Source organism: Megascapheus bottae, chromosome 27 (assembly GCF_031878675.1).
Source record: "Megascapheus bottae isolate mThoBot1 chromosome 27, mThoBot2.hap1, whole genome shotgun sequence".
In the NCBI taxonomy this organism is placed as follows: domain Eukaryota; kingdom Metazoa; phylum Chordata; class Mammalia; order Rodentia; family Geomyidae; genus Megascapheus; species Megascapheus bottae.
In genome coordinates this window covers 11071220-11086136 of record NC_143535.1, presented here as the reverse complement: position 1 = coordinate 11086136, position 14917 = coordinate 11071220, and the positions used below count along the sequence as shown (strand labels likewise).

The 14917-nt window shown below is 42.8% G+C and overlaps 1 protein-coding gene across 1 annotated transcript in view; it reads right to left on the bottom strand.

Annotated features, from left to right (window-relative positions):
* The window catches only part of Exph5 (exophilin 5), a 49674-nt gene that overhangs the window by 21797 nt on the left and 12960 nt on the right, over positions 1-14917 (bottom strand). The window contains exons 2-3 of the mRNA XM_090319569.1: positions 6140-6300; positions 4459-4615 (exon numbers count right to left, since the gene is read on the bottom strand). Of these exons, the coding sequence (XP_090175695.1) occupies positions 4459-4615; positions 6140-6300 (318 nt within the window). The remainder of the gene's footprint in view (positions 1-4458; positions 4616-6139; positions 6301-14917) is intronic.

Here is a 14917-nt window from a genome sequence, read left to right as displayed (position 1 = left end):
ATGGTAAGGACTGTCAGAATTCCTGGAGTGGAGTTTGGGATACTGCTCAAGTAGTAGAGCAAGTTCAAATCACAAAGTGACAGCAGTACCCGGCGTGGGTGATAATAGCCAGGGTACCCCCTTCTCTTGCATGGATTTGTCAAGCTCTGGTCAGAGCTCTATGCAGGAGAAGACAATGCATCAGATAAAATGGTGGAAATAAAGCAAAGCCCCTTCCCAGAAGCCTTTAAACAGCGCAGACTCCTCATGATCCCTCTTGGCCCTCGACCTGGAGATTACATGGAGGAAGGTGTGAGGAAAATAATCTTCATCCCCCAGATCACCACACCTGGCTGCACAGCAGGAGAGTGAAGGCAACAGCAATAACAACAACCTGACCCCCCTCTCCCCCCCAAAAAAGAGATGTGAGGCAATGGGAGGAGGGGAAATACTACATACATCGATATAGGCATTTCTTGAATACTTTGCGTTTTTTCTTTCTCTGAAGCTTGGGTGAGGCCAGTCAGTTACAAATAGCATTAAAATCTGAAAGAGCCTGGTGTAGGTTCAGGAGAAAATAAACAGTATTTGAAGCAGAAATGGAAAGTATTTTAGTCATTGCATAAATAGAATCACTGTGTTCCCAATAGCTTTTTTTTTTTTTTTTTTTTTTTGGTCAGTGGTGGGGTTTGAACTCAAGCTTAGTGCTATCTTGAACTTTTTTGCCCAAGGCCAGTATTCTACCACTTCGAGCCACAGTTTCACTTCTGCTTTTCTGGTGGTTAACTGGAGGTAACCGTTTTTCTGGCCCAGGGCTGGCTTCAAAACGAATTGCTCAGATTTTAGCCTCCTGAGTAGCTAACAGGTCTAAGCCACCAGCACCTGGCTGTCTTAGGGCTTCTTGTCTTCTTCTTTTTTTTTTTTTTTGCCAGTCCTGGGCTTGAGCTCAGGGCCTGAGCACTGTCCTTGGACTTTCTCAAGGCTAGAGCTCTACCACTTGAGCCTCAGCACCACTTCCGGCTTTTTTCTATGTATGTGGTCCCGAGGAATCGAACCCGAGTCTTCATGCATGCTAGGCAAACACTTCAACCACTAGGCCAAACTCCTGGCCCCGGGCTTCTTGTCTTCTAAAAGTAGGAAACCGAAGATACTACTTCAAGATACTACGTTCACTATCCTTCTTGTCCTTAGGAGAGGATATGACAAGATCCTTCGTGGGTGGCATAAAGCCACAGAGAGTGCCAGAACCTGTATAAAACTAAACGTTCCCCCCCTGTACATACACATATATGATAAAGTTTAATTTCTAAAGGAAACCTGCTAATAATAAACTGGAATAACAACAATAATATATTGGAATAAGAGTGATGTAAATGTAATCCTCTCTCCATTTCTTAACCTCATTAGACTCTATTTTTGGACCCTGGTTGATCCCCAAGTTGTTGGTCAGAGGGAGGGGGGTGGGCAGAGGTTACTGTACTTTTATTGGCCGAGCCTTGAAATGAACAAGTATATTTGGCCACAGGGTAAAGCCCACTTTGCCTTGAGGAGGGTTACTTGCTAGCCCGTGTCATGTCTTAGGTAAGCCAGGGGTGGTTATGGTGGTACATGCCTGTCATTGCAGCACTCTCGAGGCTGAGGCAGCGAGATTGTGAGTTCAAAGCTGTCCTGGGCTACAAGGTGACTTTTAGACTGGACTTCACAGAGTGGGGCCATATTAAACAGACAGACAGGCAGACGGACAGAAACAAAATTTACCCCAAGTTTAAGAGGGAAAAATAAATTTCTCAGGTAAGAGAGAAAAAGACACTTTTAGGGACAGAACACCCTCTTTTACATTAGAAGAGCCAGTTCTTTTTATCTCATTTTATTATTATTTTTTCTCCGAGTGCAGTTTTGAATGTGAAATCAAAATCCTGTAAATCTGGATCACCCAGCAGAGAGATAAATGCCTCCAGTTCAGTCATGTGTGCCTTGTAACTAATTAACAGTTTCACTCTTGGTGGCTTTTGCATTTTATAGCCACCGGTCTCTTTGTAACTAAGTGTAACTTTATAAAGGAGTGAGACACGGTTATGTAGAATAGAATGAAATCAAAGGGGGATGGAACAGAGACCCAGGGCTTTAGAAAAAGAAATGCACGTACAAATTAACATGGCGATTCAGAAGGCTTAACAAAAATTGCCTACTCTAAAAAGAATTAAGATGATTCATGAATGTAGAAAAAAGAAATCCTCTAAGTTGCTTTACTGATGACTGGATCTCTGAATACAAAGTAGGAAAAAGTCAAGTCCTGGATGGCTTTAGCAGGTAGAAACCTGCCGGTTGCTCGCAGTCCCTCAGCCCTTCCACACTGGCCCCCTAGCAAGAGCAGCTTGAACCTCAAGTGAGTTTGAAGGCTGACATTGTATTATGGCACATGAGAACTGTCAAATATGTTCACCCTACCTGAGGATAAAGCCCTTGGAAGATACAGCACACAGCTTTCCCCAGTTATTCATATAGTATCCCTCAAAAGATGCTTGTTCCCTGACCTTTAGAACTTAAGATCCAATTGCTCAAAAAATTTTAAAACACGTTCTTCTATTTTATCTTGTGAACTCTCTAAAGAGCAAATACCAGTGCCTTCCTTATATTCTGTAGAATTGATATTTACCAGTCTTACATCCTAGAAAGTACGATGCATGCCTTTTTTGATAACTGTTAAATGGTTAATGAAATAATGCAATAAATAAATCATGCAATTATGTTTTATTTCTCCATACTGGGTTATGCTCAGTCCTTAGTCTGGTTAAGAGAAACATTTAAGTTACTTTGATTATATAAGAAGGACATTGGATAAACAGAATTCTGCAAGCTTTTTTTTTTTTATTTCTCCAAAAACAGGTTTCCCCCCCTCCCCAGTTTGGCCTATAATCACAACACATGATACTGACATTTTCAATCTTCTATCTTTTTTTTTTTTTGATCACTTGTGCAGAACCTGAAATAAGAACTTTGAAAATACTTGCCTAGAAGAATGAACAAATCTCTCCTCTAATTTCCCTAGTTTAGTAATGTTAAATCATCCAGACTGAAAACTCTACCTGAAAGAAAATCACCTAAAAGACAAATTCCATCAAAGCTCCTTACATCACCCATTAGCAATGTTTTCTTTTTCTTCACGGGAAATAATTTAGTTTAAAAAAATCTCCAAATAACCAGAGTCTCAAACCAAAGTCTCAAAACATTTTTTTTTCTTTTCTTTTTAAAAAGAAAAGCCACTCACCTATTTGAAGTTCTTGCTGGCAAGTGGCAATCACTTAGGTCGAAATTTGGCTTAGCTCTCCAGCATTTCCTCAGAACCAAAGCGCCTCAAATGAAAGCCCAAACGAAAAAAGAAAACAACCTTCCATCTATCTGCCTGAGAGGGGAGGGCAGCGGACTCTGCCAGGCGCCAGAGCCCCAGTAGCTGCTTGCTGCTTCTGGTGACCTACGAGTAAACTGAACACATTCTTCAAGCTCTGCTGGCGCTCAGAGCACGACGCAAGCCAAGCCAACACCTTAAGAGGGTGGGGAGCTCTGCAACCAGGAAGACTGTGCTGAAATATTTATTTAGCAGTCACCTCAACGGCACAGCAGCACAGCCTGGCTTGTTTTGCCAAAAGCAATCCAATGACATAATGAGTCAAGACAGCCAGGCGAGTTAGCCTAAACCCCAGCATCCACCTCACCTGACATTTTAAATGCTGGGCCATCACATGGAATTGACTAAGGTCAATATTTCTGGAAATCATCATGCTATTTGTTTGGTTTGGTTTGGTTTTTTTTACTCTTTTAGAATTCTATTTTTTTTTTTTTTACTTCTACTCACTTGTTCTGCTCAGTTTTCCTGTCATCTAATCTTTCTAGCCCGACTCCCACACACTTTCTAAAGGAGTAGTTTTGATTTAAATATATCTTCCTAGCTAAGGCATAAACCACGCTCTTGGCACAGGAGCAAAACTGTCCCTACCTACCTAGGTCCGTATATATTTTCTTTCTTTCTTTTTCTTTTCTTTTTTTCTTTTTTGGCCAGTTTTGGGGCTTGAACTCCGAGCCTGGGCACTGTCTCTAAGCTTCTATTTGTTTAAGGCTAGTACTCTACCACTTGAGTCACAGCACCATTTCTGGCTTTTTCTGTTTATGTAGTACTGAGAAATCAAACCCAGGGCTTCATGCATGGTAGGCAATCACTCTACCACTAAGCCACATTCCCAACCCCTAGGCTTCAACATTTTACTCATCATTTACCAGCCACAAGGGACATCTGCCATTGGCTAAAAGTTGCATGGCAGGGTTTTCGTAAGAACTTTGTCTCCCCCCCCCACCAAAGATAAGTCTGGTTTCCTTTGTTACCATTAGACCTGAAATCTTTAAGAACAAACCTTAAGACATTCTGACTTGCAAGCAAACTACAGGCCTCTTTGGTCAATGTTTCATGAGTTTAACTCATCTTACCCTTTCTGTCTCAGCCACGGAAGCTTTAAAGGCTCCTTTCCGGCTTTCCTGAATGAGAACAGGGATGCAAACGATGATCTGAAGCTCATTCGAGAAGGGGCAGATGGTTTTTGATTCGTTAGGTTTTTCCCTCTTGATGTTTGTAATTCCATAGAACCTACAAAAAATGGATTTTTTCGCATTGTTAAAATATTTCCAGACAAATAGACTCCAAAGAATAAAGCCTTTGCTCTTGATCATGCCCTCTCCCACTATGTGGTGTAGAAATGGAAGAAGCATCCTCATACTGAGGGACCTGTGGAATGGAGCTGCCATGTTAGGCAAGTGTGCTAACCACTGAGCTACATCCCCAGCCCGCATCCAACTGCTGTGTTGCTGGAGTTTGAATTCAGGACTTCGGTCTTGCTACGTAGGTACTCTACCACTTGAGCCATGCCTCTGGCTCGCTAGCCTCATTTATAGATTAAAATAATTGATAGTAAGGCACTGGTAGCTTATACCTGCAATCCTTACCACTCAGGAGAATGAAATCTGAGAATTGGGGTTTGAAACTAGCCTGGGCAGGAAAGTCTGTGAGACTCTGATCTCCAGCTAATCTCTGAAAAGCCAGAAGTAGAGCTGAAGCAAAGCTGTGGCTCATGGAGTAGAAAAGCTCAAGGACAATCACGTAGGCCATGAGTTCCGGCCCCAGGAGACCAGCACCCCCCCCCCCAAAATGGTGAATTTAAGCAATATTTTAGTAGTCATATAAAATGCCCTACAATCAGAAGTCATTTATAAAGTTGGCCAAAGTTTCAGAGAGATGGTGGCTTCTCCCCCACCTTTCCCTTCCCTTCCAACTTTTCCTCTTCCCAGCCCTCCCCTCTGCTTCTGCCTTCTTCCTCCACTATCATCCCATTTAAGTGGTTACTGTGCTCCAGGGTTTTGTTTTGTTTTGTTTTTGCCAGTCCTGAGGCTTGAGCTCAGGACCTGAGCACTGTCCTTGGGTTTTCTCAAGGCTAGCACTCAACCACTAGAGCTACAGCACCACTTCTGGCTTTTTCTAAGTATGTGGTACCAAGGAATCAAACCCAGATCTTCATTCGTGCCAGGCAAGCACTTTACCACTATGCCAAACTCCTGGCCCAGGTTTGTTTGTTTGTTTCTTTTTTTTAACATAGCTTTATTTAATTCTTACAACTGTTCTGTCAGACAGGCAGTGTACCCATCCATATATGAGAAAATTTAATTTTCTAGAGAACAAGTGACTTGAACAGACACACAGATAGAGTCAGCATGCATATTCTGATTTATTAGACATCTATGTTTGGGTTCCTTCATTATGTCATCAAGACATTATCATAACAAATATTCAGCTGGGCACCAGTGGCTCAAACCTGCAATTCTCACTATTTAGGAGGCAGAGATCTGAGGATTAAGGTTTGAACCCAGCCCTAGCAGAAAAACCCAAGAGATTCTTATCTCTAATTAACTAGCAAAATGCCAGCAGTGGAGGCATGACTCAATCAGTAGAGCTCCAATTTTAAGCAGATCTGCTATAGGCACGTACACACACCCCATTCCGTTCCCTCTTTTAGAGCACGTTGTCAAATTTCTGTGGCTGTTTCAATGGGAGATCCAGATGAGCCGCGGTCCATGAGAGAAAGAAAAGATTGTTTTAAAATAAATGAATTTTTCTCACCATTCTGTGCCACCTCCTTCCTTAGCCTGTAGGTAAGAGGCTGCTTGAACATTTGGCTAACATCTGTCTCATTGCAAAACTTCTTTCTTTGAATTTCTTCAAACCATTCACCAGTTACTCCTTGAAGCCATCTGATATCTCTCTTGGTCTTCTGAAGTTTGCTGGAAAAAAAAAAGTCATTCTTTAAATATGTTTATATCTAGTGCCAACTCTTGGGCTGGGCTAAACTTTACTCATGCATATACTCTAGAGAAGAAAAAAAATCTGTTCTGCTCATCATTTCCTTTTAATTATGGTGCATCCATTTTATATACATTCTTTGGTGTAAGAGGACAGCCTAAAAGTTTTCGCCACTAGTGAAAATAATTATTGAGTCAATACTGACAAACTGGGTTGAGAAATGTGTTAAAACCTGACCTACTAATGCAGCTAAATGATAGATGTTCAAATGACACATGAATGAAACTAGAATATTCTGGATCTGATTACTCATTCACTAAGCCAGTAAATGTTTATTGAGCAATCTTAATCAATTGCTTATCAAGGCTCCAGGTAAGGACTGGGGATTAAATCGTGACTGCCACAGGGAGATTCTTACTTGTTCAGCTGGTGTTCAAAGATAAAAGCTAACCTGAAGAAAAGAAATTACTGAACCACAATGGTGTTAAGTCATGGAATTTCTTCCTTTCTTTTTGTGCCAGTACCAGGGCTTGAACTCAGGGTTTGGTGCATACTCTGAGCGTTTTTATTCGAGGCTGGTACTTTATAGATTAGCCACAGTTCCACTTTGTGCTTTCGGTAGTTAAATTGAGGATCAGAGTCTCATGGAGCCCAGCGCTGATGGCTCATGCCTATAATTGTTGCTACTCGGGAAACAGACATCTGAAGATCATGGTTCTAAACCAGCCTGGGCAGGGAAGTCCATGAGACTCTTATTTCCAATGAAACTACTCAGAAAAAGCTAGAAGTGGTGCTGTGGCTCAAGGGGTAAAGCATTATTCTTGAACACAAAGAAGCTTCAGGATAGTACCTAAGGCCCTGAGTTCAAGACTCAGGAAGGGTCAAAAAAAAAAAAAAAAGAGTCTTATGGACTTTTCTGCCCAGGCTGGCTTTGAACTTAGATCCTCAAATCTTAGCCTTCTGAGTAGCTAGGCATCAGCCACTGGTATCCAGAGTCATGGGATTTCTTAAACAACAAGACATTAATTAATGCCCATGAATAGCCATAAGCAAATGTCCTGGCTTTGGGGAACAGTGGAATTTGAGGTATACATGAATTATCCGGAGCATTCCACCCTCGAGGTATCTGGCCTGACTTCTTCATCCTTTTCCTCTTTTACTTTCAAATGAAACCCTCCCTAAGTTGTTAAGTCAGTATTGTGATACACACACACACACACACACACACACACACACACACACACACGCGCGCACACACTCTTCACCAGAATTCATCGTGTCTATTTCAGAAGGCCTTTAGAAATGTCTGGAAATAAGAGGAGCATAATTCAAGGGGAGATATCTCCAGATGGAGACATCCAGGGAAGGAGGGATTGTCATGAGGCTCCTTCAGGGTTAGCTACCAGTGAAGAAGTTGGGCCTATTGTTTCCCAAGCTTAAGAAGTCCTGATGTTTTGGGAAGCATGGCATATTGCTTAGCAGCTGGTATTTATCCAGAAGCTTCCAGAAAATACAACTACTAGAGATTTTGTATTGCTTAGAAGATGGGGAGCAAAATTTCTGCCAAGTGGCCCCTTTGGGGGTTATAGGCAATGAGCCGTGGTGGCTGTTCTGTCCTCCTGCTTGGGGCTATGATACTGCTGTTTTATTTTTTAAAATATTCAGGAAGGAAGCCAGAGGCGATCCTGCCCAGACTTGCATTTTGAAAAAGCACTAGGCAACAATCATTCACCATCAGCTTTCAGGACTGTCATGGAGGGTACTTTTGCCATAGTCACGTTCTGATATGTGGTCATTCCATACATAGTGCTATTTCCCTGGGACAGCCTGGACCAAGTGAGCCCCCCAGGTTCTGCTTCTAATTAACCAACTGCCTCTAGCTTACCAATAACAAGCTCACCAGCACCCCACCTCTGTTCATGACTTTCTCATGCTCCGATCTCTCCCTAGCTGCGGGCCCCAGGGCCAGGCTTTCACCTTTCAATATAATCTGTGTTGTTTCAGAAGCTACATCAATTCTCTTAAAAAAAAAATCCTGGTAAACAGGGTGCTGGTGGCTCATACCTGTAATTCTAGCTACTTAAGGAGGCTGCGATCTGAGGATCTCGGTTCAAAGAAAGCCTGTGAGATTTGATCTTCAGTTAACTACCAAAAAGCTGGAAGTGGAGTTATGGCTCAGGTGATAGAGTGCTAGTCTTGAAAAGGCTCAGGAACAGTGCCCAGGCCCTGAGTTCAAGACCCAAGACTGGCACTAAAAACAAAAACAAAACAAAACAAAAATGGCAAATATAAATATTCTGGGGAAGGAGCCCTGGGGATGGGGAAGGACAGTGGATAAACACGTGGTCAACAGAAATTTCAAGGTTCAGATCATCAAAAATGGTGTGGTGCTTCCTGTTACGAAGGAAGCAACATGGGAACAGTTCTGGCTTTTGAAGTAAGGAAGGGTAACCCCGGAAGAGCAATTATGAATTACATAAAAGTCTCAGCTCTCTGGGAACCTATAACTTGCCTTGTTGAACTTTAAATACCCAAGAATTTATAGAATCATGTGTGATTTGCCTTTTATGATGGTTGACTGAGCTTCTTGTGCTGAAAAGAACACAATTATAAGATCAGGTGCATTCATTTTCTCGAAGTGTAAAAGATCAAGTAAGGGCCAGGAGTTTGGCCTAGTGGTAGAGTGCTTGCCTAACACACACGAAGACCCGGGTTCAATTCCTTGGTATCACATACATAGAAAAAAAAAGCAAGAAGTGGTGCTGAGGCTCAAGTGGTAGAGCTCTAGCCTTGAGAAAGTCCAAGGACAGTGCTCAGGCCCTGAGCCCAAGCCCAGGACTGGCAAAAAAAAGATCAAGTAGGAAAAATCAGAAGAAAAAATTATGACCATTCGTAATATGTAAAAACAGAGGGTAGTATTTTTTACCTCCACTAGCTCCATCCATCTTTACAACAGGTAGGATTTGTTTAGAAGTAGAGCTCTGTCGCGATTTTTTTTTTTTACATTGCCAGCACAAGGCTCTTTTCCTTATCACATGCTGAGGTGCTGTATTTTCAGCCACCTAATTAGCATGCGTAGTCTACCTTGGCCAATGAGAAGAGCCTTGGGGTTGTAAATGACATTTATCTAGGCAAATGGCTAGTGCATAACTTGTCTGCTTAATTAGTGCAGCTTGACTCAACATATCACAAGGGACTGTTGTTTACAGTTCTAATTTGTTTCACCCTCAGGCTGATCAACTGCATTAAATTAAGTCAGGTCTTTTCTTGCTGAGTCTGGCCTCCAGTACCTATTTTCACAGGTCTTCCTCCGCCCTCTGTGGTTTAAGACTTGGTCCTAGCACCTCTTCAACATGCTACTCCTTACCCTGAGTTGGTTTTAGTTCTTCTTTATTTTCCTGTCTTGAGCTATGAATGCCATCTCTCCCTTCCTCTGGTGTGTCTTCCCTGATTGTGCCCCATTGACCTTTCCTTGTTTATCTGTATTCTGAGCCAGTCTTTTCTCCCTGTACTTCCATGACTAACTATGCATTAAGCATTGAATGTGCTCGGTAAGTGCTAGTTGTCTCTTTATCTCTTGGCTTTAACTCCCTGCTCCCTGTTCATCCAATTCTGGCCATTTGTAATTGACTACTAGATGAGAGAAAGACCATAAAGCTAAGGTTAGCTTCTACATAGAAATTTTGGTCACATTGTTCACTTGCTTGGATTGACTTTTCTCATTTGCTAGAGGGCTGGGTGATCTGGTAGACTGTGTGCCATTTGCAATGTGACCTTGCCCCTCCTTCCAGCAAGAGGAAGGGTCTCTTCCGTGGCTCTCTAGAGTCTGGGTTGGCCTTGTGCTTGCTTATGCCAACAAAATAGAGTGAAATTGTGATACTTCTGAAGCCAGGTCTCAAGAGATCTTGAAGGTCTCCTAAGAGGCAGATCTTCTACCTCTTAAAACTTTGAATCCACTGTATAAAATTAGGCTCTGTTGGGCCGGGAGTTTGGCTTAGTGGTAGAGTGCTTGCCTAGCATGCATGAAGACCGGGGTTCGATTCCTCGGTACCACAGACATAGAAAAAAGCCAGAAATGGTGCGGAGGCTCAAGTGGTAGAGCTCTAGCCTGAGAAAAATCCAAGGACAGTGCTCAGGTCCTGAGCTCAAGCCCAGGACTGGCAAAAAAAAAAAAAAATTATAAAAAAATTAGGCTCTGTTTTGGAGAGGGAGGGAGCTGGGTGAGAGGAAGTGGGGGAGGGAGAATGCCTGCACTGAGAGAAGCTATTTAGACTATCTGATCTCAACTTATCCCCCCACCCCCAGATGACTGGAGCCAAATGCAAGGTTTCAAACAGTCCATCCAGCTGAACCCAGCCCAAATAGCTGTTCCACAGAAACATAAACTAGTGAATCAGAAATTATTGAAAACCTTCCAGTTTTGGAGTTGTTTGCTATATTCAATAGAAAATGAATACAGATGAGATTATCTTAAAGATACATTCTGATCTAAAATGTATTGCAGTTAGAAGTAAAGCAAAAATGTCAGTATTGTTAAGTAACATGAATATGGGAAATCTCATAAAGTTGACAAGGACCTCAAGGGGAAGTTAAACAGTTACAGAAGTGGCAATGCCCTTCAAATATCCTTGAAGGGAGAGCAGTGATACATGCAGAATTTCACAGCAAACCAGTCTCTGTTCCAGAAGATAGGGACTATTGTTTCCATGTTGTTATGGGCAAAGTGGCAAATATTTCTCCAAATACCTAATCAGGTCCTCTTGCTGAGGGTATCATTTTTTTTTTGGCCATCCTTGTTCCTCATTGATCTTTTCCCTCTACTTGTCCTACTTCTTCACCTTCCATACATCTAGTATCTCCCTTCACAGCGGATCTTCCTGTTTTGACCATCTTGTTATTTCTTATTCTGTCTTCCAGGCAGCTCAGTGTTCTGATCCTTATCAACCCTTTCCTCTAAACTTGAGAAGCTCTAGCCTAACATTCCATAAATCCTCCTCGCTACCCTAGCCTTCTGTGTTCAATCACCAGCTAGTCCCAAAGGAAGCTTGAATTCTGAATCGTGACGTCCAAGTAAATGTGGGTCTTACATGCACAGGCCATCAGAGCAGCTTTCACATTTCCTTCCTACACAAGAAATGGGATGTATTTTCATTTTCTATTACCCCAGCAACAGCCACACAGCACCAAGTAAAAATGGAAGAAGACATGGGCCAGGAACTGTATCCTGAGTTAGAGCTGAAACACAGAATAAATGCATAATGGAGAATGGATCAGTAAGTCCACACAGGATTTTTGGAATCCCTGAATCTCCAGAGCAGACTTACCATCTTGACTAAGTATTGTCCTTTTGCTTCCCGGCTCCAGTAAGGTGATACTTTGGAGTACAGATTTCTTGCAGTGCTTACGTACAGGGCAAAGCTTCAGGACAAGTATGAGTTCTCTCAGCCAAGAGAAGACAGAGGATAGGGAAGCAGAAGTCCTGTGGGTCCAGTGGTAGTAACCACAGGTTTACAGTCAGAGCCTGGCCTCTCCTCTCCCAGTAGTTCCTCTGAAAAGATTGTTATTTGAGAGCTATGACCTCATAGCTTGATTTTTGCTCATTCCACAGCTAAGACACCAGGAGAGTCAGGGATTAGAAAAGGCAAACCAAGGTATTGAAATTTTGATAATGGCAAAGCTAAACCAAGTGTGGGAGAAAGGGGAGCTCGGATGAAGAATAAGGGAAAACTACTTAGCAAGTAACAACTACAGAGAACCTTTAGAACTCAAAGGGTAGACACAAAACAATGGAAGCAGCATTGGAGCCAAGCTAGACAATGAAGCCCATTTAAACTCCTTGAATGGTCTGTGATGTAGACTGTTCACTCTCAGATAAAAGACAATCTTTTCTGTATTAAAAACAAACAAACCTCATGGTAACCTTCCTGAATGTTTTTCACATAATGCAAAGTCATAACAGAGGGAAAATAGAAACAACCTAAGTACAAAGAAGGATGGGAGAATGCCATATTCATTCAGCTCATAGCTAGTAATCCTAAAGCAGGTAACCAGGAAATAAAAAAGTTAGAGTTCAAGTCCGTTCCTCTGTAGCCACCATGCCTCCTAACTTCTTGGTGTTTCTAGACTTTTTTTTCTCTTTTTCTCTTCTCAACCAGAGGAGACGGTTCCCAGCATCAGCACCATTATTCATCAAATTACTCTGAATGACTTACCCTGGGCTGTCTGGACGTCTTCCCAGGCTGTCATCTCCTTGAGGAAAGGAACAGGATGGGGATCTACTATGGCCCCTGACTTGTGGCCCATCAACCAAGGGTTTGCCCAACTTTGGGGATAATGAATAAGTTACCATCACTGGGACGGCAACTCAGTCAGTGTTTGACATCCATATGAGCTGATATTGTACAGAAATTCAAAATGGGAATAAAAAGTGATTTTTCGCTGGATGCTGGTGGCTCATGCTTGTATTCCTAGTTACTTAGGAGGCTGAGATCTGAAGAGTGTTCAAAGCCAGCCCAGGCAGGAAAGTCTGTGAGACTCTTTTTCTGTTTATATGGTACTGAGAAGTCAAACCCATCATGTATGCTAGGCAAACACTCTACCACTAAGCCACATTCCCAGCCCGAGTCTTGTGACACCTATCTCCAATTAAGTACCAACAAACGGGAAATGGCACCTTGGCTCAAAGTGGCAGAGCTTTACCCTTGAGAGAAAGAGCTCAAGGGACAGTGCCCAGGTCCTGAGTTCAAGCCCCAGGACTGACCAAATACAAAAACTGACTTTTCAGTCAGGTACTGGTGGTGCATGCTTACAATCTTAGTTACCTAGGAGACTGAAATTTGGAGGATCACAGTGCAAGGCCTTGGCTGAGGCCAAGGTCTGGGCTATGGTAAGGACTAAGAATGGCACATTTTTACAGAGATGTTCAAACGTCTTCCACTGAAACCCGCAGATTGAATGTGAGTATTCTACGAGAGCACAGAAGCAGCTCTTGAGCTCAGAGCTGAAGGTGTAAAGACCTAAGAAGGCTGTTAGAACTGCAAGACAAGCGAGTTCAATTAAGGTCTGATCCATAGACTTAAGTGTGTGAGCTCAATGCCCGAGATTCCTTTCTTATGTTATTCGTGGCTTTCCTCCAGATGCAACTACATGGTAAAGACTAATCACATCCTCTGTACTGCATGTAATGTAGTTATGGTAACAAGATCCAATTTCTTTCTTTCACTCTGTTTCTTTTCTTTCTTTGTCATGGGGCTTGAACTCAAGGGCTGGGCACTGTCCTTGAGCTTTTCTGCTCAAGGCTAGCACTCTACCATTTTTAACTACAGTTCTACTTCCAGTTTTCTGGTGGTTAATTGGAGAGAAGAGCCTCACAGACTTTCCTAACTGGGCCGGCTTTGAACTAAGATTCTCAAATCTCAGCCTCATGTGTAGGTTGGATTACAGGCATGAGCTACCTATATCTAGCTGGCTCTTTCTCTTTCCCCTCTCTCTCTCTCTCTCTCTCTCTCTCTCTCTCTCTCTCTCTCTCTCTCTCTCTCTCTCTCTCTCTTTCTCTCCCCTCTCTCTTTTTCTTTCTTCCTTTCTCCCTTCCTTTCTTTCTTATCTCCATATCGAATCAGCCTTCATTATTTTTGCTTAGAAGAGGACTGAGAGATAGCACTCCGGACCAAAGTCTGAAGATAAAAGGAAGGGAATGAAAGTGCCTACATTTTCCTCTGGCTTGCTTGGCACCTGCTGTCTGCAGGGCTGCTTGCCAGGCTTGCCTGTAGGGTGGTTTCTGTGGGTCAATCTATTTCCTCATCAATTGTCAGGGAGCTGCTTTCAGCTTCTCCCCAGGCCATCTGGAGCTGGGAAACAGATCCAAGCTCCCTTGCTGGGGCTCTATTGTGAAATCTCCCCACTCTTCCTTTCATATCTAGTGCTGGTCACAGGCCTAGGACTTTGCCTCAATTATATGTTCAAGGCCTGGCATGGTGGTGCTTGCCTAGTAAGTAGTTGGAAGGCAGAGGCAGAAGAACTGAGATTTAGGGCCAGTATGGGCAAAAGTAGTAGACCTATCTGAAAAACAAACTGAAAGCAAAAGGGCTGCAGGCCTGGCTCAAGTGATGGAGTGCTGGCTTAGCAAATGTGAAAGTCCTAAGTTTAGTCCCCACTGCTGGAGAGAGGCAGAGAGAGCCCTTCTAAATGGTTCGGAATTGAAAGAGGACCTGACATTGTGTAGTTTTCAAATAAATTACCTCATAGCAGACTCAAAGTGTAGAGTCCATCTGGACTCTACCACAAACTCATTAGACTACATTCATACCAAGTGTCCTTTTTCCTTTCTCCTGCAGCTCACCAGCCACCAGGTTCTATCGATTTAACTCTTCGAGTGTTTCTTTAATCTTGCAACTTCTCCTCATCGCTAGTCAAGATCCCTGGATTAGTATTGTTGGGAATAGATACAGCGGTCACCCTGTTTCTTATGGTTTGGAAGGCTGAGAAGTCCAAGGCATTAGCATCTGGAAAGCAGCTCATGCTGTGACACCCCATGGCAGAGGGCAGAAAGGAAAGGGAGCAAGCAGTTGAGAAAAGCCAAACTTGTGTTCATAACAAGGC